General features: G+C 40.2%; 2 protein-coding genes across 7 annotated transcripts in view; one reads left to right on the top strand and one right to left on the bottom strand.

Moving 5' to 3' along the window:
- The first annotated feature begins 482 nt into the window (after positions 1-482).
- On the top strand, positions 483-5,361 carry TSSC4 (tumor suppressing subtransferable candidate 4). Of its 6 annotated transcripts, none has more exons than XM_087745755.1 (4): positions 483-575; positions 1,116-1,242; positions 2,111-2,183; positions 3,255-5,361. In XM_087745755.1, exon 4 carries the CDS (start codon positions 3,343-3,345, stop codon positions 4,381-4,383), a length of 1,041 nt encoding a protein of 346 aa, XP_087601881.1. In that variant the 5' UTR covers positions 483-575; positions 1,116-1,242; positions 2,111-2,183; positions 3,255-3,342; the 3' UTR covers positions 4,384-5,361. The 6 variants fall into 6 exon arrangements, with proteins under 6 accessions (XP_087601881.1, XP_087601880.1, XP_087601883.1 ...); XM_087745754.1 differs by having other exon boundaries at positions 521-717; XM_087745757.1 differs by having other exon boundaries at positions 521-717; positions 2,111-2,246.
- A 2,430-nt stretch (positions 5,362-7,791) lies between these two features.
- Positions 7,792-24,498, bottom strand: part of TRPM5 (transient receptor potential cation channel subfamily M member 5) — a 39,783-nt gene continuing 23,076 nt past the window's right edge. Inside the window, exons 15-24 of the mRNA XM_009462574.2 lie at positions 21,934-22,192; positions 20,517-20,635; positions 19,825-19,957; positions 17,231-17,405; positions 14,518-14,686; positions 13,704-13,882; positions 12,223-12,355; positions 10,083-10,155; positions 8,974-9,064; positions 7,792-7,899 (exon numbers count right to left, since the gene is read on the bottom strand). Of these exons, the coding sequence (XP_009460849.1) occupies positions 7,799-7,899; positions 8,974-9,064; positions 10,083-10,155; positions 12,223-12,355; positions 13,704-13,882; positions 14,518-14,686; positions 17,231-17,405; positions 19,825-19,957; positions 20,517-20,635; positions 21,934-22,192 (1,432 nt within the window). The 3' untranslated portion in view covers positions 7,792-7,798. The remainder of the gene's footprint in view (positions 7,900-8,973; positions 9,065-10,082; positions 10,156-12,222; positions 12,356-13,703; positions 13,883-14,517; positions 14,687-17,230; positions 17,406-19,824; positions 19,958-20,516; positions 20,636-21,933; positions 22,193-24,498) is intronic.

The following is a 24,498-nucleotide window of genomic DNA, read 5'->3' as shown; positions in this document are numbered from 1 at the left end:
GGCGGCGCCGCCCCCCTCCGGCGCCGGGCAGCCCGCGGGGCGGCCGCCGTGCCTCAGCCACCAGAGCGGCGGAGCCAGCGCTGCCGCTCCGAGCCGCCAGCACCACGGGCCATCCGGGGAGCACGGCCGAGCCCCGGCCGAGCCCCTGCGCAGGCGGCAGCACCAGCCCCTCGCATCTCCTCACAGGCTGCAAAATGGCGGGCGAGCGGCCGGCGCCGTGCCCCCTGGGAGCTGTAGTCCCTGCGTCGCCACGGCCCGTGATATTTTCCCCGCGCCCCGGCTCTCAAAATGTCCCCCGCCGAGGGGAAGGCGGGCGACTACAACTCCCCGGACGCAAAGGAGAGAGGCGGTGCGGGGAGGGGCAGAGGCCTCCCGCTTCCCGCCCCTCCCTCGCCGCTTTGCCTGCTGGGAGTTGTAGTCTCGCCGCCGCCCGTTGCTGCCCCGTGGCGGCTGGTAGGGACTCAGTGTCCCAGCGCGCCCCGCGCGGGGGCCGTCGCCGCGGCCGTAGGCGGGGGGGAGAGGCGGGAAAGGCGGGCGGCCGCCGTGAGTAGGCCGTGGGCCCGTGCTGTGTCGGGGTACGGGGCGCTTTCCCCACCCTTCCCCGCCGGTTTGCGCTGTGTGCCCGGAGGTGGCGGTGGGCTGGCGGCCTCCGTGCGCGGCGCTGAGCGGGAGCGGGGGGCGGCGGGCTCCAGGCGCCCCTGTGTCGTGAGGGGAAAGGTGTGGGGGCTAGAGGAGGGTGGCAGCCCCCGGGCGTGCAGAGGCCTGCGGGGCCGGGGGGTGTTTGTATCCGATAGGATCCCGGCCCGGGAAGGGAGCTGGGCCCGGGGCGGGCAGGACGGCCGGCCGAGGCTGTGGGCTGCACCCGCGATGCTGGCAAGGCCCTGGGCTCTGTCGTTCCCCCCTCCCCGGGCTGGGGTGCCCTCTGGAGGCATGAGCCAGGGCCCGGGGGCTGCTGCTCTCTTCCTCGGTGTGGCGGCCTGTGTCAGCACCGTCCCGAAGCACTGGGCTGCTGTTGGCCGGCATGGCTGGCAGGCTTTGCTGCGGTGCTGCCTCTGCAGTGCGAGCAGGCTCGTGGCCGCGGTTTAGAGTGACCGGGGTCTCTCTTTTCCTCACAGGCTGCACGAAGCCGCACAGAGCCTGTTTGAGTGAGCCCAGGATGGCAGAGTCCGGTGGGGACCTGCTCATCCAGAGAGACACCATCCTGTCCCAGTTGTGCTGTGATCACATCACCGTAACAAACCTGTGAGTCTGTCTGGTGTGCTGTAAGGGTCAGTATGTTTGGCTACTAATGCTGTTAAGGCTAAAACATCTCCTCAGGAGCAAAATTTTTCCTTTCTGCTTAACTGCCCTCAAATAAGAGATACCCTAAATCACAGCCAGTGATGGACACTTATACTGCCATCTGAAAACAGCTGTTTTAGTCAGTTATGTGCTTCAGTGTCTCTTTTGGGTTGTAGTCATTACTTTTCATGTGTTATAAAACTAAGTGGAAGAATGTATGATTTTCAGATGATTATTTCCCATTTAGGGCTTACACTGAATGCAATGTTTTCAAAAGCAGTTATCAGATCCCTTTTGTCAAAGACAGCCAGTGTTTACATGGAATGTAGCACTCGGTCTGTCGAATTCTTCAGAATTCGAATTCTCTATGTTTTAATGCCTCAAAATCTGTCCCTAACTATGAATATGACCTTTTGAAAACAGAACTCTTTGGTATCCATGGTCTTAGTACTTTGCAGCACTTAGTACTTGCAATGCATAACTATTTTTATATTTTTTAGCTGCATTTAATACTGTTCATTTAGTAATGGTTTACTGCACATGCAAATTACAGTTTTATCTTTTTAAAACCTCTCTTCTGTTCTACAGAATAAGGTTGGCAATATGAGTGTGGAAACTGGGTAAATATAGTGTGCCTGCCTTATTCGGCTGTGTGTTGTTCTTTTGCCAGAAATCCGGGAATATCTGCAGACTTTTGTGCCAGCATGAGTTTGTGTCAGATTTAGAACTCAGTTCTGCAGCTTTGGATGATTCAGAGGGAAGGAATTATTTTTAAAGCTCATTTTAAAACTACATTTCCAGTATCTTGATGGAAATGTTTGTTTTCTAGGGTGGAAGTGCTGAGCTCTTTGGTGGCTTTAACTGACCCTCAGGAGGGGAAGCTGACTCAGTCTCAAGAGAAAGTGAGTGACTAACAGACTTTCCATGTCTGTTTACTGCATCGTTTCAGAAGAACCTATAATTAGGTAGCTGAGCTTATTCTAATAATATATTAGAACTGTTTCTGTAACTCATGTTTTTGTGAGTTGAACTGAAGTGTGTGTTTGCTAGGTCTGTTTCTGATTGCCTGGCAAGCAGTAGTGTGATCATCAACCGCCTCGGTTCCGCAAGGTTCCCTTCAAGCAGGTGGCAGAGTGAATCAGGTGTTCCAGCCGCTGCTGGAAGTCAGGCTTCAGATCACACTGTCTTTTTACTGACTGAAGGGCCAGCTCTTACAGACCCTTAGTTGCACCCTCCCCTTGTTTCTATGCACAAGCATGGCATGTGCGATTAGTTTTCTTCATCCAGTGGGACTGATGTCTTGAGCTGGCTCATTTTCTGATTCCAGGAATCTAGTAATGACATGAGAGCTTAAACCCAAGGAAGGAGTGGAGCTTGTACTTTATATCGCTTTAAAGCAATCCTGAAACTGTAGCCCTGTTATTTTTGTGGCTTCTTTGGCACTGACCTTAATTAGTAATAGTGTCCTTTATAACAGGCAGAATGTAATGATTATTGGGACAGGAGGTACAGTGGCTAATGCAATAAAGGATTGTAATGTCCAAAAGAAAGTGTGGGAGATTAGGATGTGGTTTTGTGGATTTATACAGTGTGATAAATGCAGGGTGTAATTTGGAGAGGTCATTGCTGTCTCTTGGAAGATGTGTAAGACAGTTACGGGGTATTCAGATTTGCTCAGAAACTTTATGTTCATCTTTTAGTAATTGGACCTGCTGTAACCTTTAATGAAATTTGGTGTGCAACGCTATTTTTAATTACTTCATATTCTTGTATTGAGCCTTGTGTAAGTCTTTAATTTTAATGTGCATTCATTTCTTAAATAATGTTTTTATTTCAAGCAAAATTGCTTAGGAATCCCTGAAGTACAGCTGCCTGTTATATTGCAGTAATAATTATTTCGCATGGCACATAATGATAGTCTCATACTTGGTTCTCATTTCACAGTTGAATTTTTGTGCTCCTTTGTATTCTAGGCACTAAACTCGCTGGGGATTTGGAAAACCGTATTTGCAGCTGTTCCTGGGCCTGCGTCAAAGACCTCAGTGGAGTGACAGCTCGAAGATGGGAGATCAGGATGCAGGTGAACCCTTTCTGGGGATAGTGACTGGTGGTGCCCCAGACTACGAAGGAGCTCTGCCCTCAGACACAGTGTCGCTCAGTGATTCTGATTCCGATGATTTGGGGTTAGCGGATGAAGCGGAAGTTGATACAATATCTCCTGAGGAGCCATCTGTAGACGATGGGGATTACAGATCAGGGGAGACCCCCGACTCTTCAACCAGCAGTCACAGATCTCCTGTCCAGCCATTCCATCTGAGGGGCATGAGTTCTACCTTCTCTCTCCGTAGCCAGAGCATTTTTGATTGCCTGGAAGAGGCGGCCAAGTTGTCTGTGCCCTCGATGCCTGAAGATAATGTTGTTGATGGGCGATTTAAGCGTCCATTGCCACCAACCGCAGTTTCAGGTAACAGGGTTCCAGAAGGCCTGGGAAAGCAAGCCAAACCAGCGCAGGCTCCTAAAACCTCTCCTGCAGTGCCTGACTATGTGGCACACCCAGAGCGCTGGACCAAATACAGCCTAGATGGAGTTTCAGAGTCTAGTGACAAGACTAACAGGGCAGTGGCCATGGAATTTCTAGAGGGTTTGAAGAAAAGAGGGGAGGAGCAAAGCTCAGCTACCCAAGATAGCTACGCCCCGTGCTTCAACCAGGACCCTTCCAGCTGTGGAGCTGGGAGGATTGTCTTCACCAAACCAGCAAAAAGGGGTGTTGATGGACTGGAAAAGAAAACATCAGCAGGGGAGGATGATAAGAAACACATGAAAACAGATCTGAAAGGAAAATCTCTTAAGAAGACTGATGACTTGAGGGAGGAAGATAAGGTAGAGCTGGGGCACTTAGCTAGTGGAAGTGGAAAGGCAACGGAGGAGGAGGAGTGCGTGATGGTGGGGGACCTGAATACAGAAGGTAAGCTTAGTGCAAGGTTTAGTGGCGCAGGTGAAGAGCCATCCATGGAAACAGTTGGATTCCATTGTAGTAAGAAGAAGAATAGGAAAAATTTCCGACCTAAAGTAGATGATGAAGGGGAGGAAGAAGAGTCCTGAAGGATGGAGCACGTTGGAGACATCCAAGGACTTGTATTGTCTTTGGCTATGTTTGGGTTTTTCTCTTGACTCTTTTTTTCTGGTCTGGAAACCATGCGATAGTTTTTCATCTAACGGTTTGCATTGTAACCACGAGGAACATTTTCTATTGTTAGAAATTAAGGTACCTAAAATACACCCCAAACTTTTTGTTCGTGAGAAGTCTGTGGGCACAGGATAGTTGCACCCTAGCAGGAGAGAATAATGTGTGCTTTGTCTGCTTGAGCAGCTCCCTGGGGCTTGCTCTGGAGCTGAAGTAGCCAAAGAAAAAAGATGTGTTACATAAAGGGCTGCAAGCCTTCCTACTAACTCCCAAATTTAGGGCTGTTCCCAAATCCTGTAGAATTCTGGAACAAAGATGATGAGCTCATTATATAGAGAATTTTAAACAATGAAAATAAAACCTAGTCTTCCACTAGATGTGATTTCTCCTGGCCCTGTCCCAGGGATGAAATTTTTTTTTTTTTTAAATACGTCGTTCTCTCATTGCCATTGAGAATGAAAGCACAACGGTGCCCAGTCATGAGTTTGGAGGGCCCAGGTGAAAACTGGCAAAACCAATTTTTTTTTAAGGTTGGCTTAATATTTACCTTATTTAGTGTTACATGATAAAAATTTTTAAAACCACAGTGTTTCCTGTGGAGAGGTACAACTCTGGATACATCCTGGTGAAGATGTGCTCAGGGTGGCTTCAGCGAAGTCTCACCGCGTTGAGTGTAGGTCAGAATTCACAACAGCTCCAGTTGTTATGTTGGGCAGCAGCTTTCCCTCTTACTGGTATGATAGGATGTGATGAATCTTAGCCTGCACATTTGTATGTCTTTTCCAGGTGGCACTGCTTCCACACTGATTCTGTGTGTGGATTTGGTGGGAATGAGGTATTTATACCAGAACTGGATACTTTTTTGTTCTTTGGGATTCAATAAACTTTCAGTTGTAGCTTGATGTCTTCATCTCTTTGAGCCATGCTGATTAATGCAGCTGTAGGAGTTTTAACAAATATTCAGTTTATTTGATTTGAGAATCGTTGTGAAAATCTTGTAGTTTTCTTAAATGTTACTCTAAGCTTACCGTCTTGTAACTTCTCCCTCAAGTCTTCTATTTTACATTCTAAAATTCACATTTTTAATATTTTTCAGTCATTTTACAATATATAGAGAATCACCTCATAGGATGAATCACCTCATACAATGAAGCACATTGTAATGAATGTCGAATATAGTAGTTTTTCACACAGAACGTTAGTAAATTTTATAAATAAGGTTGAGAGATTAAATTCTTTAAAAGGTTATATGATTTGAAACTCGAATTAGTTCAGGTCAGTTTGGACTGACATTTTTTTGCCAGTATTCTAAATTAACCAACCCCAATGTTACTATTTATAACCATGTAGTGAAAGACTACTTCAGAATTTGTGATCTTTCTTGCTAGACTGTGCTTGCTCAGACTCTGAAGGATATTTGAGGAGGTTACTTCCTCTGTGGGGGTGTCAGCATCTTACCAATAATTGACTGGTAGGCCCAAATCATTTGGGTCTTTATGTTTGAACAGACGCATCATTTGGCAGCAGAAGCAGAAAACAATGTAAAATGACTAATATTGCTCCATCTTTTGAAATTCACCTTTTAATTTTAAAAGCAGAATGTATTTTCTCAAGAATATACGATTTGATGTGCATTAACTAATGGGTCATTGCTAAATACATCAGTTGTTCTCGTGCATGTGCGTGGGACATAACAATTCCAAAAGGATAGATTTTGGTTTCCAGTGGATATTTAATGTGCTGAGCACAATTAAAATAGTAGCCGTTCCAGAATGGAAGCTGCTGCCGAGAGCAGGGCATGCTGGTTGTAAGATATGCACTATTTCCGAGCAAAAAATGTAGCTCAGTACAGACTTACTGGTTTTATAACTTCTGCTTGCCTAGGGTGAAAAACAGGTAGGACAGTACCAAAATTCCATCACTGTGAATGGGGTCACTGAGGTCTGGGGCACAGTTGAATAAACTGGACAAATGCCTATTTTATGAAGACATCATAACAAGATTAATATCTGTTAATAAAAGACTCATGTTGGAAAGGTATTTTTATCAGATCTGAGATTTTTTTTCCGTCTCTAGTAACAGAAAGTTTTTTGCAACCTGCGTTTATGTTGCATAGAAGCAGTGTTATATGCATGAGGAAACTAAGTTCAATTGAAGCTTATCAATCAGTGTAAGAAAGACCACAACCCAATACTTCCCCCTTCTGATGCTGTTTATATTATTCCAAATAAATTTCCCTTCAAAGGATGGTAGTAATAGTCATTTTATTGGCGTATCTTTTCATACAAAATTCTAATAAAGCCAGCTAGCTTTTGTATGCTAAAAACGTACATGCCAGTTTAAGTATTGGAAAAAATTACAAACAGTCCAAATTCCTAGTTTGTAGGAAAATTCTTGCTACACATTCTTGCTTTAAAGTCTCTAAGTGATTTTTTTTTTCCTGACCTTTGAGAGAGAAAAGTAAAATGAAATCAGAAAACCACTTAGGTGTAGATGCGGTGTTCCATGTGGTGCGATACTTAAAGGCAAACTCTCCTTTAACGGCAGCAAGCTGACAGCAGCTGTGATCCGGCATTGAAACAAAAAAGCAAGCAGCAGAGGCTGGGGTCTGACGGCAGGAGGGTCACCTGCTTTGAGTTTGGAAAGTGACTGCAAGCCACCGCATGCTTGAGGACCACGCAATGAGATTCCAGTTTCTGGGGATGAGTGAGGAGCCCTCAGTAAGGAATACCAACAAAGGAATACCGCACAGAAGCCAGCGTGGGAAGAGAAGATGTGAGTGCGATCGTTTGAGGGTTGTAAGAACTCCAGGAAATGTATGGATTGTAATAGTTCAGTATCCCAGGCCCTTTCCTGTGGAAACTATTTCTTGATTTCCTTTCTGAGCAACTCAGAAATACAAGCTTGCTTTCTTGGCCAAGGAAGTGGCTTGTGTTTTAGTGCGTAAATGATTGCCCTTCCAAAAGGAGACTTCCTCGAACAGAGAAACGTGGAAATTAGCAATGATGATGATGGACTGAGAGTGTGGTATTTGGAGAACAGGGGCAGATCGTATTTAGAAAATAAGGTGGTGGAGTCATCCTGGAGGAGAAAGTTTTTAATCCGATTTGTAGAATGGAGTTTTGGAGAAAGGACCAAGCAATACAGGAGCAGGAAGAAAGAAAGCCCAAGAAACTGAAGGAGGAAGACCAAGAAATCCTCAGTAGTGTCAGACATTGACAGTACTTGGCATAAAGGCTTTTGAGAGCTGCGCTTAGGCCTTCATGAGATTAGGATTTTACTTCTACAGTAGTTCAGTAGGACAAAAGGTTTATGAAGAAATGAGAATAAAAATTAATTATCAATGTATGTGATGTCAGTCTCGGACTGATCTGCACACTCTTCTCGTTCACTCCTTTCTGGCAAAGGCACTTCTGTGTTGGCGTTCATCACACCTAATAGGATTGTAAAAGCCATGTGCTTGTTCAAAAGCTTTAGGACAAGGGGCACATAATAGTAATTGCTTAAGAAACTTTAAAATGTTGAAAATAATCCACAATAAAAAGATACTGTAGATTCTATTACTTTGCATTTGCTCAGTAAATGATAAAAACAGGTTTCTTCTTTATTTTTGAGCTATTTAAGTTTCTGATTTTTATGCAGTTACAGTATTAAAATGTCTGGGGAACGTGCTACAGGATGGTTTTTCTTACTGGAGTGTTGATAATGAAGCAATTTACATATGTGTTTTGTAAGCTTCTAACAGAATTAAGTCAAGTTTGAGGTTCGAGTCTTGAGTGACTGGAGGTCTTGTCATGTCATGACTTTGCTGAGTTTCCAGCTACTTCTTTTTTCCCATGTAGTATATAAGTTCAGTTTATGGGTTTTGGAGGGCTTTTTGTGTAATAGATAGTAATAGGTAGATATTGAAATAGATCATTAAGAAGAATATCCAAAATCTTTATTGTGTTGGATATCCTGCGGTGGCTGAGAAATAGTCTGTTTCTGTCTCTAATGCTTTAGACTCCAAACAGTGGAGCCCTGGGACACAGGACAAGATTCTTAACTGACAGAAATAGTTGCAGCTCTGAAGGCAAATGAGCTGTGTTGATTAAAACAAAGTAGGAGGCTGGCTCAATTTTTATTTTTAATGATTATTGTTATCCACATTAAATGTTTTGGTAATACTTCGGTAGTACTATCTCATTGACTCAAGAAACCCCCAAGACAATCCTCTCAAGAAACCCTGTGGCAAATAGATCCTTATTTACATGCTTAAAGTTGGGTGAGATTATTCTAACTCACACTAAGCAACAGTCCTTTCCCCAAAGCTTTTAAATATATTTTGCAAAAGGTAATTTTTTCATTCTGAAGTACGAATATTCTGTTCCTTGTTTATGTTCCCATTACCTCTAGGTACCTCCTTATGTGGTTCTTTTCCAGTCTTTTTTTTTTTTTTCCTTGCATTTTTTAAACTAAATTGTTCAGCTGTATGAATTAGGTTTTCCGTGATTGTTTTCAATACTTACATGTATAGTTTGGAGCTGGTTGGTTGCACAAGAGGTTGGTTTTGGTTAAAACCTCTGCCATTGAGGAGATGACAGCTGTACAGTAGCAGATCTACAAAATAGGTAGCGATTTCTACATCAGCTAAATTTTGTAGTACTTTATCTATTCTTAAATTTGCGAGAAAGATAATCTAGGCAGCAGGCTGAAGCAGCATCAGAGATACCACATATTTGTTTATTTTTTTTTTAAAGAAATAGTTGAACTGTCTTGGAGGAAGATTTGTATTAAATACCTTCCCTTTTTTGTGAGTATATTGCATTATCTCAAGCTGGCACAAATTTATTAAAGCATTTCTCGTGTGTTCCGGTTGGACCTGTATTTGGTGTCAACATTGTTCATGGAATAGCGTGACTTTTTTCAGGAAGCCATAAAATGGATAAGAAAAGGGAAGGAAAGTGCAATGGGAATATTAAGAAAAGGAACTTTCAGCATACCAAAATTACACTGCAGAGTTCTAGGAACAAAGAAAACAGTAACAGTTGTGCTAGCACATGGTAATACTGAGCATTTTCAGACTTTAAAAAATGTTTGTTTATATTTCAAGGGTTTGTTATCAAAAGCTCACGATAGGGTTTCCTTCTATTATTTGTGTTTCACATTTGTATGTTAGACACTTCCCTTTGAGACGTTGGTATCTGGTATCTAAGAAAATTAGAAAAACTGATGTCCAAGAAGATTAGTCTAGGTCAGATCAGACAGAATACAGGTATTTTCAAAGTTGACAGTTTTAAAGAAAGAAAAGGTTGGGAGAAGGAAGAGAATGGAAGGGGGAAGATGAAGCGTTTGCTTCCAGAAGCATCCTTAACGAAGGAAATAAACACTTCTCAAGTAGACTATCAAAGAGAGCAAGAAATGCTGTATTCCCCTTTCTCCTTTCTACCAGAGGTCAGAAATGTTTCTTTACATATGTATATCACCAGAGAGAAAACAATAAGGAAAGTGAAACCATAAACCAGATCCGTTTCTCCTTCCCTTTATGCCTAAATAGGGTCTGCCAAACCACCATTAAATGAGAGAAACATGGTGAAATCCTAAAGCTGATATAAATGCCTATAAAACTATTACTTACCTGGGCTTCCATAACTTTAAACCGCTTTTCTTGTTCTTTCAATCCACTAAAATATTTAGACAAACTATCCACCCTGTGGAAACAAAGCAGACATGCTGAGCAAAAAAGAAAGGCCTCAGAAGAAATCCTAAACCACCAAACCACGTAACTTACTAGAGCCATGGCCCCTCGCTGGCAGTTCTGTGCTGCTGAGACATCTCAGAGCCCCCTAAAAGTTTTGTCCTTTTGAGGTGTTCCTGCAAGTATTTATTGAACAGAGCAGCATTTCTGGAACACTCATGCACCTGTTGCCCAGGGACTCATAAACTCACACAGATTACAGCACCGTGCAGCATCTGGTGAGGGCCGCTTAGCCCCAGCTGTTGTGGAAATCAAGGACGGCAGAAAGGAGCCTTAGGTCCAGCTCTGTCTCTCCAGCCACTTGTGTCCCATCTGCACCAAATGTAAAGTGATCCTGGTGTGAGAACTGAGGCCACAATATTTTCCATCAACAAGGGGGAGATGAGACACTTAAAATATATACAAAGTGTCATTTTTGGAAACTGACTTGACATTCAAATCCCTTTTTCCATGCAGTCCAAAGGGACTGCGTAGAGAACATCCATACAGTGCCTCCATATTGCTGCACTGTCCACATGCTTTCTGCATCCTTCACCTCTTCTCCCATCGGTTCCTTATTCTTAGCATCTGATTGCCCGTAGGCTCCTCAAATTCCTCTCTGCTTTCTCCTAACTACTATTTCCAAGTTTCCCTCTAACAGGTTACGTTCCATTCAGGTCTATGTGCAAAAGCTGCTGCTGGATGGGCCTAATGCATTTTGGGACTGGTTCAAGGCAAAGCTCAAAGAATCACTTTCTGAGGGGTTCGTAAGATTTCAGATACACACTGCTACCACCTAAGAGCAAAGATAAAAAGCCACGGGTTTAGTGGTGTTTGTCTGAACCTTTTCTAGTCTCTCTCTGGCTCTGCTGTACTGAGATACTGTGAAGCCAGACTGATTCTTACTTTTCCTCTCCAAGCAGTAACTTCATCTACAACGTACCATCTTTAAGGCTTTCTAGCTTTGAAGCTATAAAGAATGTAATTGTGCCCTTTGTTTGGAAGCAATTACGCATATTTATTGCTTGATCTCAACAACTGAGCTCTCATTCCTAGGGTTTGTCAGTGATCTGCTTATGAGAATAAAGTTTAAACCAACATAATAATCCTAAATTACTGTGAATTAAGAGTCTGTGTAGATTAGAGGGAGAAGAGTATTTTCCAAGAACATACTCAAGTACGCTGTTTTGGTCTCCAGCTATTCTATGAGTTAGACAGAGGGAGGTTTGTTTTGAAAGACAGCACAGAAAGCAAACAGACAGCACAAGAACATTTCCATGGAACTTTCTTATTAAGGTATCTTTCACACCCGTTGTGCCTCTATTTGAAGTCAGTTTTATCATAAGAGAAAACAGCTGAAACAGGTGTTAAAAGCTTCTTTAAAGAATGCTTTGCTGTCTGGCTGTCACTATTGCCTTAGATGTTTCTGTTTTCCCTGCATATAACTACTTTGTGTCTCACTTGAAGGAGTAAACCTCTGAACAATAATTTAGGACTTTTTCTTTAGAATACTAAACCAAATTAAGTGACATTCCTAGTGGGGAGATATTTCAGATAAGTATTTCAATGGAGACTCAGTTAACTAAGTACAATTTTAGAGCCAATATCAGTAGTTTCTTGTGGAAAACTGTAGTCTCATAAAGCCGTAAATAGTTGTTCTTCTGCATCTGTAGGCTGGGGGTAATTCAAGATATCTTACACTTCCATTCAAAAGTCTATGTTGTATTCCTACAGGGGATGGAAGTACACGTACTGGACTATAGCAAAGGAACTATTCTTCCACCATTGCTTCATGAATACGATTTTTATTGAGCTTGACTGCAGATTTGGCTGGAGCTTACGGGTCTGTAATTGTACATACTTCAAGAGTGCAAAAAACTCTTCGAATATTGTAGTGATGGTGGCTTCTCACGTTTTTTCATAGACTGCGTGTTTCCTAACTGCATTCTAGTTCATATAAGCTTTACAAGCACCTGAATGTTTATCTCATTCAAAGCTGAAGACTTGCAAGGTACACTTATAGTGGGTCAGAATAACATACTTATTAGATGTGGCCTTCAGCCTTTCTTCATTGCTTTCTTTCCTTTCTTGTTCAAGGTTTACAAGATAATTTTCTTTTTGCACCAGCTCCCATGTTATGATTTTTTGATCTAGGCCAACTGGAAGATCTCTTTCTGTAGGAAAAAAAATTTAAGAATTATATCTTACTCCCTTGTCTCTTATACTAGTAATGGAAGGCTGCTATGCTAAAGAAAAATGAAGTCTTGCCGTTGCAGGCCTTTGCCATTGCAGGAGTGTCATGTTATGAAAATGTAGTGTAAAGTAAGTATTTTATACTTTTTTTTCTTGTGATGGAAGACAATAGACCTTTTTGCAGTTGCATATGACTCCTGAGTTTTCTAAAGAACAGCATGGACCAATTTCTGTGGTTCCATTTAAACTTAGCTACAACCTTACTGGACTTCTGACATATTTCAGCACCAAAGTATTTAATGAGCAAGCTTTATGTTCAGATGCACTTTATTATCTTATTTATTATCTTTATTAGAACAATTATAAATAGGAAGGACAAACTGTGAATAAATCCCTCCACCTTGAAGTATAAAGCCTGTTGTTGTTGTTGTCAAGCGTCCCAGCCAACAACAGACCTCAATTTCACAGGCATATTTTGAATGTAACATACTAGTTTTGTATCTTCCTAAGGACTGGTAAAAGGGCACACCTGATGCATGCTCCAAGCACTACTGAATCTACAACCTGAGCAGTCAGGTACTTGCTTTCTTAGGGATAAAAATACATATATATATTTTTTAAGAATGTTCAGCGGTATGCTTTGATAGCCAGAAGAAGTGTGTCTGAAAGGGAGCTTAGTCAAAGGGCTCTGAATTGGTCCAGTCTGACAACAGTTCTGCTCCAAAGCCCATTATCAGCCTGCACATGAGGAGTAAATAGGCTTATTATCAGACACCATTAAACTAGATGGGCCAAGTTTGCCATCACTATAGAAAGCCCCCAAATGCTTTCTGTAATTAGCTGAACTTCATCTGCCTTTTTAATTATAACTTTTAAGGGACCACCATTTATCTAAGCATGCTCGCTCTCTTTTTCATGTTCCTGTATTGGGAAATTCCACTGATCCTAGTAGATTTTTAGAGTTGGTGTATGTTTTTAGGGTTGCCCATACTTAATAACTACTAGAATACAGGAGCAAATGAAGTAACTATTCATTAAGCCTATCCGTTGTTATCTCTTCAGAAATCAAACCCCTTTAACCAGTTTTATATCAACACCTTTGTTGTAATAACTATGGTGCATAAAGAAATTCATTGTGGGAAACTGTTTATAGTAGAGGATACATTATAAGCCTTGATTTTTCATTTGTACTCTCCTGGCACTCTTTGTTAGAAATAAACTATGACTCTTGGCTTAAGGAAATCTTAATTGCTTTTCTGTTTTGCCTGTGCAGCGTGTCCTAGGAGAGTGTCAGGGTCTCCAGTTGCTGGATGTTTGTTAACAACTCACCCAGATGTTCTTTTTTATGTTCCATTTTGTTGAAGATTCTTCTGAGAACCAAAGTTATGTGGTTAATAATGATAAATGGTGGTGCTAAGGCAGGCCGGCCATGATATTCAACAATGAGGTTGTAGCGCTGAATTTTCCAGAAGATGTCTGCATTGCCCTGAACAACTTGAAAAGTGTAACTGTAATTGAGGAAAGAAAAAATATACAACTGTTCTTACCACAATAAGCTAAAGCTTATTATTACAAAATGTAGTCCCACATTTACTTTAAAAAAAGAACAGCAAGCTTAGGAAGTAGTGTTAATTTAATCTAAAGTTTGGCAAATTCTTAGATATTAAAATAATTGCAATTGCAGTCTCCAAATGTTAAAAAATACATTAGTTTCTTTTTGTTTTTTAAAAGAAAGGTAATTCCATTTTGCTCAGGCAAGATCAGCAAATATGCCACGTCGGTTCTTCAACCAAATGAATCATTATTAGCCGTGCTGACATCAAGCATTTCCCCTACGTGCAGATTATCCGCTGTTAAGTCTGCCAAGTTTACAGCCGCTTTGCACCTGCAGACTTGTGGTGCAGCACAGCCAGGGATCCAGACCCTTCTACGCATGTTTAATTGAATTTTTAGCGGGAAAAGAGGCTTCTTTTCTTCTTGTCTTTAATGTGGCTAGAGTAAGGATGATGAGAACTTAAGAACTATTCATTAGGAAAATTAGTAGTGTATTCCAAAATGAATAGCCAACAGCAATGTAGTAAATGTGGGCATTCAGTTAAACCTTTGCAGCCTCTGTCTTGATACTTACTGAAATCGCTCTTACCTGAACATAGCAATCAGGAGATTCATAAGGAGAACATTTGTGACTAGTAGGAAGATGACCAACAGAAGTATGACGAGCCAGTTGGCATAGCTATTAGGACATGATGGCAAGCTCTCCTGCAGAATCTGCAGTGGATTAAATGTACAGTTCCTGGGATACATTCGTGATGCTGCAAAGGAAGATAGAGAAATAAGAGAAAAGTTTTGACAAATCCTACTGCCACATGTATGTCTTAGAGTGGAGACAGAAGCTTTGCATTTTGGTGAGGAAAATCTCTGACTTTCAACAAAGAATGGCAAGAATTACAAATTGTTCCTGAGTTTTGAAGTAATGCCTTTCATAGCTATTTCAATGCAAACAAAAACTGAATTAATATCTCTAAACATGTCTTTTTTTAAGAACTAGTGACATGGATGGATGCGTATATTTAGTACCTTTACTGTTAAGATACAAATCAAGGACAATGATGATATTGGTTACTAAAATGAGATTTAATCTTGGCTGCATATAAACAGCAGCATAATTTTGTTCTGAATATTTTACAATCATTAAAAGCTTAAACCCAATATTGTGGTAGCATGTTTGTCCTGCCCTTGTTGATTACTAGCAGGACCGTAAATTCGAGACTCTCTTAACCCTAAAAGGACAGTTCTTTGACTGCTTGAGCTACTGAGCTAGTTCTTCCAGCTGAGAGATCATTTATTTGTACTAGTATCCAATGTCTTTAATTTCGTGAAAATGTAATCATGCCGTGTACATGAAGAGACATGGCTTTAATGTGCAAGAGGTTTGCAACCCTAGGATAACGCAGACCTCCAGAACTTGGCTGCTCATTCAGTGGCAAGATGGCTGTCACAGCTGGCTTTTTAGTAATGTTCAAGTGAAGTGGGGTTGTATTGACACAGCTGTAACTGGCTTTTTAGTAACAGTCAGCAAAGGGAGATGGTATTGAAAAGGCTGTATCCTTTTCAGACTAGTTTTGAGTTCCCAAAGTCAAACTGCCTTTGAGTATTTAGCAGTCATGTTTCCCCACATACTTGTGCCTTCGCAGTCCTCATGCTGGTATGTGTGTTAGAGGAGGAAACAGTAAAAGCTGGGAATGGCGCTCCTCATTCTAAATTTAACCTACCTTGTACACCTGAGCTTGCAGTTGAGGTTAGTAAGAATGGTCCTAGTGCATCAGACTAGAGGTCTAGCGCTGTATCCTGCCTCCAGCTATGAATTAAATCCACAAATTTAGAGCATAATGATATTTACTTTTTTGTTCTCCATTTTTTCACTAATAATTCTTTTCCCCACTGCCACAGATAACCCCATGATCATATTTCTTAGAGCATGGAGTTATATCAAAGCTCACCACAGCTGGGACTGCTCTCACCAAGTCCATTACCTTATATTTATCTACACTGAATTTCATTTGATGATTTATCACTCATGAGGGTCCCCTGCAACTCTTAGGTGTCAGCTTTAGTCTTTAATACCCAGTTATGTAGTTTCATCAGCAAATTTTGTCCCCCTCATTACCCATCTCTTTTCCGTGTTTCATAAAGATGTTAAACAGAATGATCCCCAGAGGCCCCCAGGACAAATGACTCCCGTCTGGAAGCTGCCTGTGTAATTAATTCTTTTTTTTCTCTGTCTTTTGACCAGTTATTTATCCAGGTGAAGACACCCCTTGGAGTCTCAATGGAGAGAAACACACATTTCTAGAGAATGCTACATCTGACCTATTTCCAAATGAGATTAATCCTGTTCCAGAAATATTTGTTTCTCTGCAATTACTTTTATGGAAATAAGAGTGACTGTTTGTGCTGTGCATGCTTACACCGTAGGCATTTAAAGTTAAGCGAGATGAATCATACCCCTGCTCTCTTGTCTCATTCAGACTTGGGTTTTCCAAGACATACACTTTTTCTTATTAAGCAGAGTGAACATGAAAGAATGCTTACTGGTTTGCTTCTGCCTATAGGATTTTTTTGTTCCTTTCTATATTACCTCAAGTTTGAATCCTACTTCAGTATTGCCACTGATGTTTAGCACTGTTATTCCAGCTAAATGCTGTGGCATTACTTCAGACTTCTTTGGGAGATGACCTGTTCTGTATTTTACCTGCTTACCTATCAGAAATGTTGCCTTTGAACTTTTATGTCCAAGTATTTCCATGTCTTGTGATTATTTTTATGTTGTTTTGTTTGAAATGTTGCACATACGCAATTACTAGCTTTATTTGATTTGGGCAGCTTTACCTCCAGAGTCAATAAACACTCTAGAGGAATATTTATTCTAAAACATAAGTGTTTGCTTATGGGCAGAGCTGTACTGCTTCAACACCGTCACGTTAAACTACTGCCAAAATGTATGGACGTGCTATTATTTCAGTTTACACAGGGTTATCTGGGTCTAGGTTAAACTGAACAGAAATAGATTGAAGTGAAAGAAGGTATGCCAGGCTTTAAAACTGCAAATCCTTGTGTGAATATTTCAGACAGCTTGTCTAAATAGGGCCAAGCCTTATGCTCTAATGCAATTCCACAATGCACATTATCTCTTTGCAAATATACTATTTATATCATAGTAATATGTGAAAGCTTTGGCCTGCAGGACAAAGATTAAAAAAAAAAAAAAAAAGACAATACTGGGAAGGAATTCCATGCTCTAATCAGAAGTGTGCATTCAAAAATGTCCAAATTAGGGGGGAAAGAAATTTCCTCACTGTCTATTTCATCCAGTGGAATCTGGCCAAATATTTGAAGGTAGGGACGATAAAGCACCCTTCTGAATATCCATTCCACTCGGCTGTCATCGGGATGAAGTAGAGCTTGAGTTGTCACACCGTAGGCAATGAGCCACACACTCAAGAAAAACAGAAAGAAGAAAACATCCTTCATCTAAAAAAGAGAGGGAGAGGGGAGAAAAGTAGAAGTGACTGTAATAGCATAGCCAAAGAACGCTAGTCTTTCTATATGAAAACGGCTCAAATAATTCTGTTTCTTTACAAGCTTGTTTAGGTTAAAGGGGGTGGAATAGCATACGGTTCCATGCACAGAATTCCTCTCTTGACCTTGCTGCTATCATATTGTTCTTGGCCTGTAATCAGCACTTTTCTTTGATAGCTCATTTAGATAAAGGCATGTTTTAAATTAAAACCTTGCTTTTCAATCATCTGACATATAAAAATGAAACACATTTTATCTTTTAAGTGAATCTCATTGCACCTTTTAAATGCAGATTTTCTGTGAGATCTCACAGCACCATCGACTGCTTTACTGTGAATTATAAGAGTTCTGCTGCAGCAGTGAATCCTGGTAATAGTCGGTGCTCATTGAGGAATACTGAACCACTGATACAGCAGACGTTGAAGGCTGCAAGGATCAGGTAGCTTCTGTCTTGGGTTTTCAAGGTAAGTAATGCATCTGAGGGATTGTTTTCAGGACTTCTTGCTTTTAAACATTGTGTTTCTCTCCAGAAGCAGAAGTAATTGAATCCTAAAACACTTACTTACAAAAAAAAAATCTAATATGCATTTCAAGTGCAATAATTTTTCCCTGGTGGAAGAGGAACTCTTCATCCTCTTCCCATCTAATCTGACAGAGTTCATTAGGGACTGTAGATTCATTTCAATTAGATTATTGGATTGTGCAGTTAGTTACTCAAAAGCATAGGCATTTCAGACCTCTAGAATGTTTCTTGGAGTTCTATTAAGAAAGATGGTATCTAAGCCAGGCAAGACATAGTTGATGTCTCTGACTTTCACCAATCATCTATTTTGTTTTCTTGATGACTTAAAATTTAGCAATGCTGCAGGACTGTAATGGTGTCATAGTTAAGAAAGAGTGGTGGCAAGTCTGGAAATATTTTTTTCCAATCTGCAGTCTCCCTGTGAATGGGCATTGTTCTGGCATTGAACTGCCATTTTAGCAGCTACCAGACTTGTTTCAGCAATTCTGTAGCAAGGTTAAAAAGGAGAAAGACAATAAGAGACAATCTTGGATTGCTTCTCTGTTTAAGTAAGAGAAATCATCTTGCTTGAACCCACTTGATGAACCTTTCAAGAAGGTATAATTTACTGAAGTAACTTTCACTGTTCTTTCATTTGATGTAAGGTATTTTGTTGGCTTGGATGAGGGGAAGATGAAAGGTCCCATTTTATGGTTTTGTCTAGGCTGCTGTTTATGTTCTTATTTGCATCTTCTTAATCTGTGTGTTATCTCATATGACTTCAGATGCCAACACAGTAGACACATCACCATATTTGTCCAAGGCCCTGGTTTAGCTTGGTATGCAGCAAGGAAGGGTTAGTAATTGTAGATCTGACTTGTTCTCTTACAATAAAAGTCTGCTAATGCTGTAAGCTAGATAATGTTCAAGAACAAATATTTATTTGCCATTTACCCTTTTGCTACTCCAAGCAAATGTCATGTTAGAGTTCCAGTTATTGCATTTCTAGATAAATCCAAATAGCTTGGTAGTTATGTTTATTCAATGTATAGTCTTGTTTAGACTGTAGGGCTTTTACTGAGCTCTGCTGTGAGTCACAAATCAAATATTTGTAGATTCTATAACAGCATTTACAATTAGATGAACTCCTATTAATCAGTTACCATGAGCTAATTGGCCTAGAGGATTAACATGCCTAAATAAAAAGCTACTTCAACACACCAACGCATACCCAAGCACAGTAACTGCAGTCCTAATGTCTCATTTCCTGCAGGGGAGTGGTAATAAATAAAAATCTTTTATCAACATCTTCCAACATACGCTCACAAAGTACTAATATGTTTTCATTGTAGCTTGGAGCTACAAAGTACAAGTAAGAATAATTCTTGTGGGAAACTTGCAACTATCCTTTTTCACAGATTTTTTTTCACACTTCTTGCAAATAACGTAATCTATTTCCCCAAGTGAGCAGAGTCATTCGGCAAATGCCCTGCCCTTCTGTAAACAGCCTGCTGTCTGTCTGAGGTCTTTGCTCTGAATGCACACAGCTTATGAAGTAGGAGCAATAGCAGTAAGTCAAAGACACTCCACACTTGATTTGCCAGATCTGAGGGTAAATGGTGAGGTAAGGTACAAGGATTAGTAAATTGGGACCAACTTATTACACTACAGAGCTCTTTGGAAGGATCTATTTCAAACTTATTGCATCTAATACTCATGATAAATAAGGGAATATACGCAAAATGACAAGCTTTAAAAATATAAAAATAAAGATAGGTTATGAACTGATTTCCTCTGTAAAGACAAGATTTCCTACTCTCCATTTTTTAGAAAGCACAAGTATTTATCTGAGAGAGACTGCACACTTACCATCCTTTCCACAATTATGATCTTTGGTCCAAGTTGTTTGTGAATTGCAAAAATATGTATAAGCCTAAGTGTAAACACCATAAAATCAATGGCAAGTATTGTACGGCCAGCTTGAAAAGTCAATTTCAGCATCCTGCAGAACACATGAAATGAAATATCAGATCTCAGCAAGTACTGCTGAGAAGCATTTTCTCAAATATTACACTCAGTATTTCCGGGCATAGCCTAGTTAGGAAAAGGCAAGTGCTTCAGAGCTGTGGTTGCATAAGCCTGTTAAGAGGAATGTAACATGGTATCTGTACGACGATAAGTAATAGCCAAAAGATGGAGCGACACTGTATTCTCTGTCTTGGCTTCAATGAGATTTATTTAAAAAAAAAAAAGATATTATACATTGAGTAAAAGTGATTGCCAAAACCAAAAAAAGAAGCAGAGTTTTTCTCTACATGTGTTTGAATATACCAGTATTACTTTTTGTGGTCTCTGGAGCAACTTCTATGATTCCACAGAATTTCAGAGGCTTGTATTGGAGGCTTTTTAGAGGCAGGAATTTTAAAGGTTTTTATGTTTCAAAGCTTGTAAAAGTAAAATGTCACAGCCTGTGCTCATGTGCACGTGAGACTCTCCTGTCAGTTGACATACATAGCCCTTGCTACTGATGTCATTCCACATCACATGGAACAGATACATACCTGCAGGTTACCCCAATTATGAAAAGGAAGATGGTCACCATATCACATTTATTCCAGTTATCCTCCACATACAGTTTAAATTTTTTAATTAAATTTGTGTCTTCATCTGTATAGAAACTCTGAAAAAGAGAAATAATCATCAGTATTGATCTGTTTCCAGTTTCATGATTTCATTGTGAGTTTTAACATAATACGTGTTTCCTTTTTCTCTGTCATTACAAAGAGTAAAAACAAATTCCTACTGTAAGAGGGAAAAAAGCTTGAAAACATAAGCTCGGTTTATTGTCTTAAAACACAAAAGTTGGATGAAAAAAAAATCAAATCTTTTTATTCTTGTGATATTAGCCTTAAGAATTTTTGAGGCCTAATTTAAGATTTTGTCAGCATTTGGTCTGTTAAACAATACAAGAACTTCCAGTCAAAGTTCAGTTTCTAGACATTGCTGTCTAAACAGTATGAACAGATTTGGCATTTGTATACTGGAATTGTCAGTGAGGGCACATTTGATTATCTAAGCAAAGAGTTGGGTTTCTTAATTGGGTTTTAGCCTGGACTCTTCATGTTTTACAAGTTTATAACGAAATGTTCTTTGATCCAAATATTTTCCACGTCGTCCTCTGGTTATGGCCTTGCTGCATAATTTCAAATAAATTGTAACAAACTGGGATCCCCTTCACTGTCCCTATTGCTTAAATAATGAACACCTATTTGTTCTTCCAGAGTAAATGTTTATAACTGCTTTTTTGTGTCTAAAGAAGACAGCTTTATGCACCCACAGTTGGCAACACACTAGCACCATTGTTCACACATTATTTTGGTTGTTGAGCTGAGGACATTCCAAAACCAGTAACTGGGAGAGTAATGGAGAACAGTTTTTTTGTTTGTTTTTTTTTAAGAAAAGCAAACCAAAAAGAGATCTGCTAATGTTGTTGAGAAGTATTTTAGGAAAAACACAAATAATCTGAGTTCATTTACTTGTTATTTTAAACAGCCCCCAGGGGGGAAGAATCTCTTAAAAGGATGTAGAGTTGTCTGCTGCATTTCCGAGTGTAGAATGTAACGTCCAACTTACTTACATTATTTGTGGTGAGGGAACCTCGTTCTGGGGAGTGAAATCAGAGAAATACTTTGCAAAGTGAAGGACACCTGGATCTTAGCAGCCCACTTGACCTTGTTTTGGCTGGAGCAGGATGGAAAAACAGAGGTGGAGCTACAGGTTTATATGGTGGAGGAAGAGCTTGCTCTGGGAGATGGGTGGAGTGTTTTGGATAAGGTAAGTTCTGTATTGCTCTTCTGTGCAAAACTGCACCTGACACTTGAAATCTTCAAGCTTGTGCAGTTATACAGATTGTAAATCTATTCAAAATATTGCCTTAGGTTTTACTGTGTTATTCCTAAGATGATGTAGGTTACTGACCTGTCGGATTTCTTCCAAGACCAGGGTAAAAACCCAGAAGTAAAGTATAACTTCTTTAGCAGATGGACCCTCAGGTGGAGGCGGTTTAAAGTCCAGTAAAAGGACATAAGTAAATAGAAACAGAAAAGCAAAGTACATTATAACATTCCCCATAAATACAGTTACAGGGGCACTCCAGAATTTTCTCCACCGAGTAAACATGAATGTCACCCATGCTGTGTTTTCAGAAGGGTCTTGCTTTTCCAATTTACCATTTCCTCTGCAAAACAAAAAGAGTATAGGCTTGGTGACAATTTCCTAAAATTAGTTCATGGGAATAGGCTCAGTATTATACTATATAAAGCTTCTTGTAAGATAGTAACAGGCAGATGGTGTGGCTGGCAAGGAGGAAGGCTGTAGAAGTCAGAGCAATCACACTACCATAGCAGAAATATTTCAAGTCAAAAAGAAGGTTTTGAAAAACAAAGTCACATCAGACTTAAATGCATAGTCGTCTTATTTCAGTTTTGTTGTGTTAATTTGATTTGTCACTTCATTGTGTTCCTGCATGTAGTACAAACACTGTGCAACTACACAAGGAGAGGAGGAAGCGGGCTAATTGCCTTTCATCATCCTAAATAATAGGAAAGAAAAGCAAATGGCCAGTGTAGTTTGTGAGTAAGTAAGTTCTTAATTATTTTGGCTCTAAAAATTTCTTGCAGTGTTTACATGCAGAAGTTCTTGTTGTTGCTGTGACTTTAAACAACTCCTCTTTTTGACCCAGTCTCAAAAGTGCTGGATCATACTAAGCATGTGTTTCTTGATTATCCTTGCTGAAGTCTGAGTGAACAACTGAAGGAATACTTTAGTCCTTTACACAACTGGAAGCGCTGGCATCTTGCCCTTTACAATTAAATTAGAGTGAATTGCAGAAAAAGTAATATAGAAGCCTTTTAGCAAAAGAAGTTGGCCTCATAAATTATTTATTAAGGTAGTCTTTGAGTATTGTGGAATTATGCAAGTATTTTGGTAACTGAAGGGAAATTTGACCTGTACATCTACAGTTGTTTTTGCTGTGTTTTGGAACATGAAGTGCTATTTGTTGGCAATGGAAATGATCCTGTGCAGAAAATGCAAGTTCCCTGTATTTGATAGCAATCTGATCTTAGTGTGAGGTTTTGATTCCACATAAATTGCTCTCCTGTGTAAGCTATGGAAGTTATTGGATCTTTAATGTTGTGATTCTGACTCTGAGAGGTGTGATCTCTAACGAAGGATGTGCACACTAGTGTATGCTTTCCATTTCACCTCACAAAAAATAAACAATGAGTCTTCACTGGTTTTCAATTTCCTCTGACATTCTTGCTAATTATTAAATACATTTGTTACAAGGAAAAGTTTCTCCTCACGTCCAGTCTTTTCTATGTATGTGCCTGATTCTGTACTACCTCTCAATTTATGACATCATAAGATACATTCCCATGGTAACAGGCTAATATGATAAACAGACAATTGCAGCTTTTCTAAGATGCTGAAATAGATCTGGAAGGGAGAGATCCTATTTGTTAAAATAAGTTGCTAAGATAATAGCAACTGGAACGCACAATGTAATGACCAAACGACGCTTCACTTGGGATATGGAAGTGCTTTATGACATTGCTTACAGATAGCTCCCAAGAGGCAGATGCTTTTACGCCTATTTTATAGGTTAGGGAGGGAGAGAGAACTGATTTTCTCTAATATACTGGTAGTTAAATGCCAGAGGTAAAAATAGAACCTAATAACTCTGACTTGATCCAGCACTTCATGCTGCAGATGATGCTTCCTCACTACCGTTGTTCACGTATTTCTGAAGTTTTCTTTAAATTATTGAAAAACACGTGTTTAATACAAGTGGCTATTTAGCCATCAAGAGGACTTTGTGCTAATCAAAAGTCTTCCTGTCCTGACTTCAGTCCTTGTGGCCTCCCAGGTTTTGGTGATAAGTGTGTGGCAGAGGTACAGGGTGGGATTCAGAAGTTCTGAATCACAGATCTATGAATGACTACGAGCAAGTGACAAAATCTTTGTGCGCAGTTACCCATTTGCATAATGCTCCCTCTAACTCCTAAGTTTGTTGTTGTACTTCAGGTTCCTCAGAGCCCATCTTTTAAAATATAAATGGAGAGCACTAGTGTGGTGGGAAGCTGACTTAAGATAAAATTACCAGGGACTGATGTTTGCAAGTACTTCTTCTGTTGCTGCCTTTATAGGAAAGTACGTAGTGATGTACTCAAATAATGTAAGGTTTTGCTGAGAACCTTATTTCTGCTCAGCTCAGTAATCTGATAGGGGCTTAGGTCCTAAACCCAACGTATATCGGCCATCACGAGCTGAAGGGAATCTCAGGAAATGCTTTCAGATTCCCCAGGCACTAAGCAGATTCCTTGTTCTGTAGAAATTACCTGCTCAGAACAAGTAAAGTTGTGTCTCCTTAAAACAGTGATATATCCCTGTTTATTTTCTACATTCCTTTTAGAAAGCAACAGCAATAATCGGAGGGCACAACACTTTCTGAGGAGTAATGACTTTCTTGGTCCTTCAGCT

The sequence above is a fragment of the Nipponia nippon genome, unplaced genomic scaffold (assembly GCF_047370975.1).
Source record: "Nipponia nippon isolate SJK-2023a ecotype South Korea unplaced genomic scaffold, ASM4737097v1 scaffold_10, whole genome shotgun sequence".
NCBI classification, from domain to species: domain Eukaryota; kingdom Metazoa; phylum Chordata; class Aves; order Pelecaniformes; family Threskiornithidae; genus Nipponia; species Nipponia nippon.
This window is presented reverse-complemented; position numbering and strand designations above follow the sequence as displayed.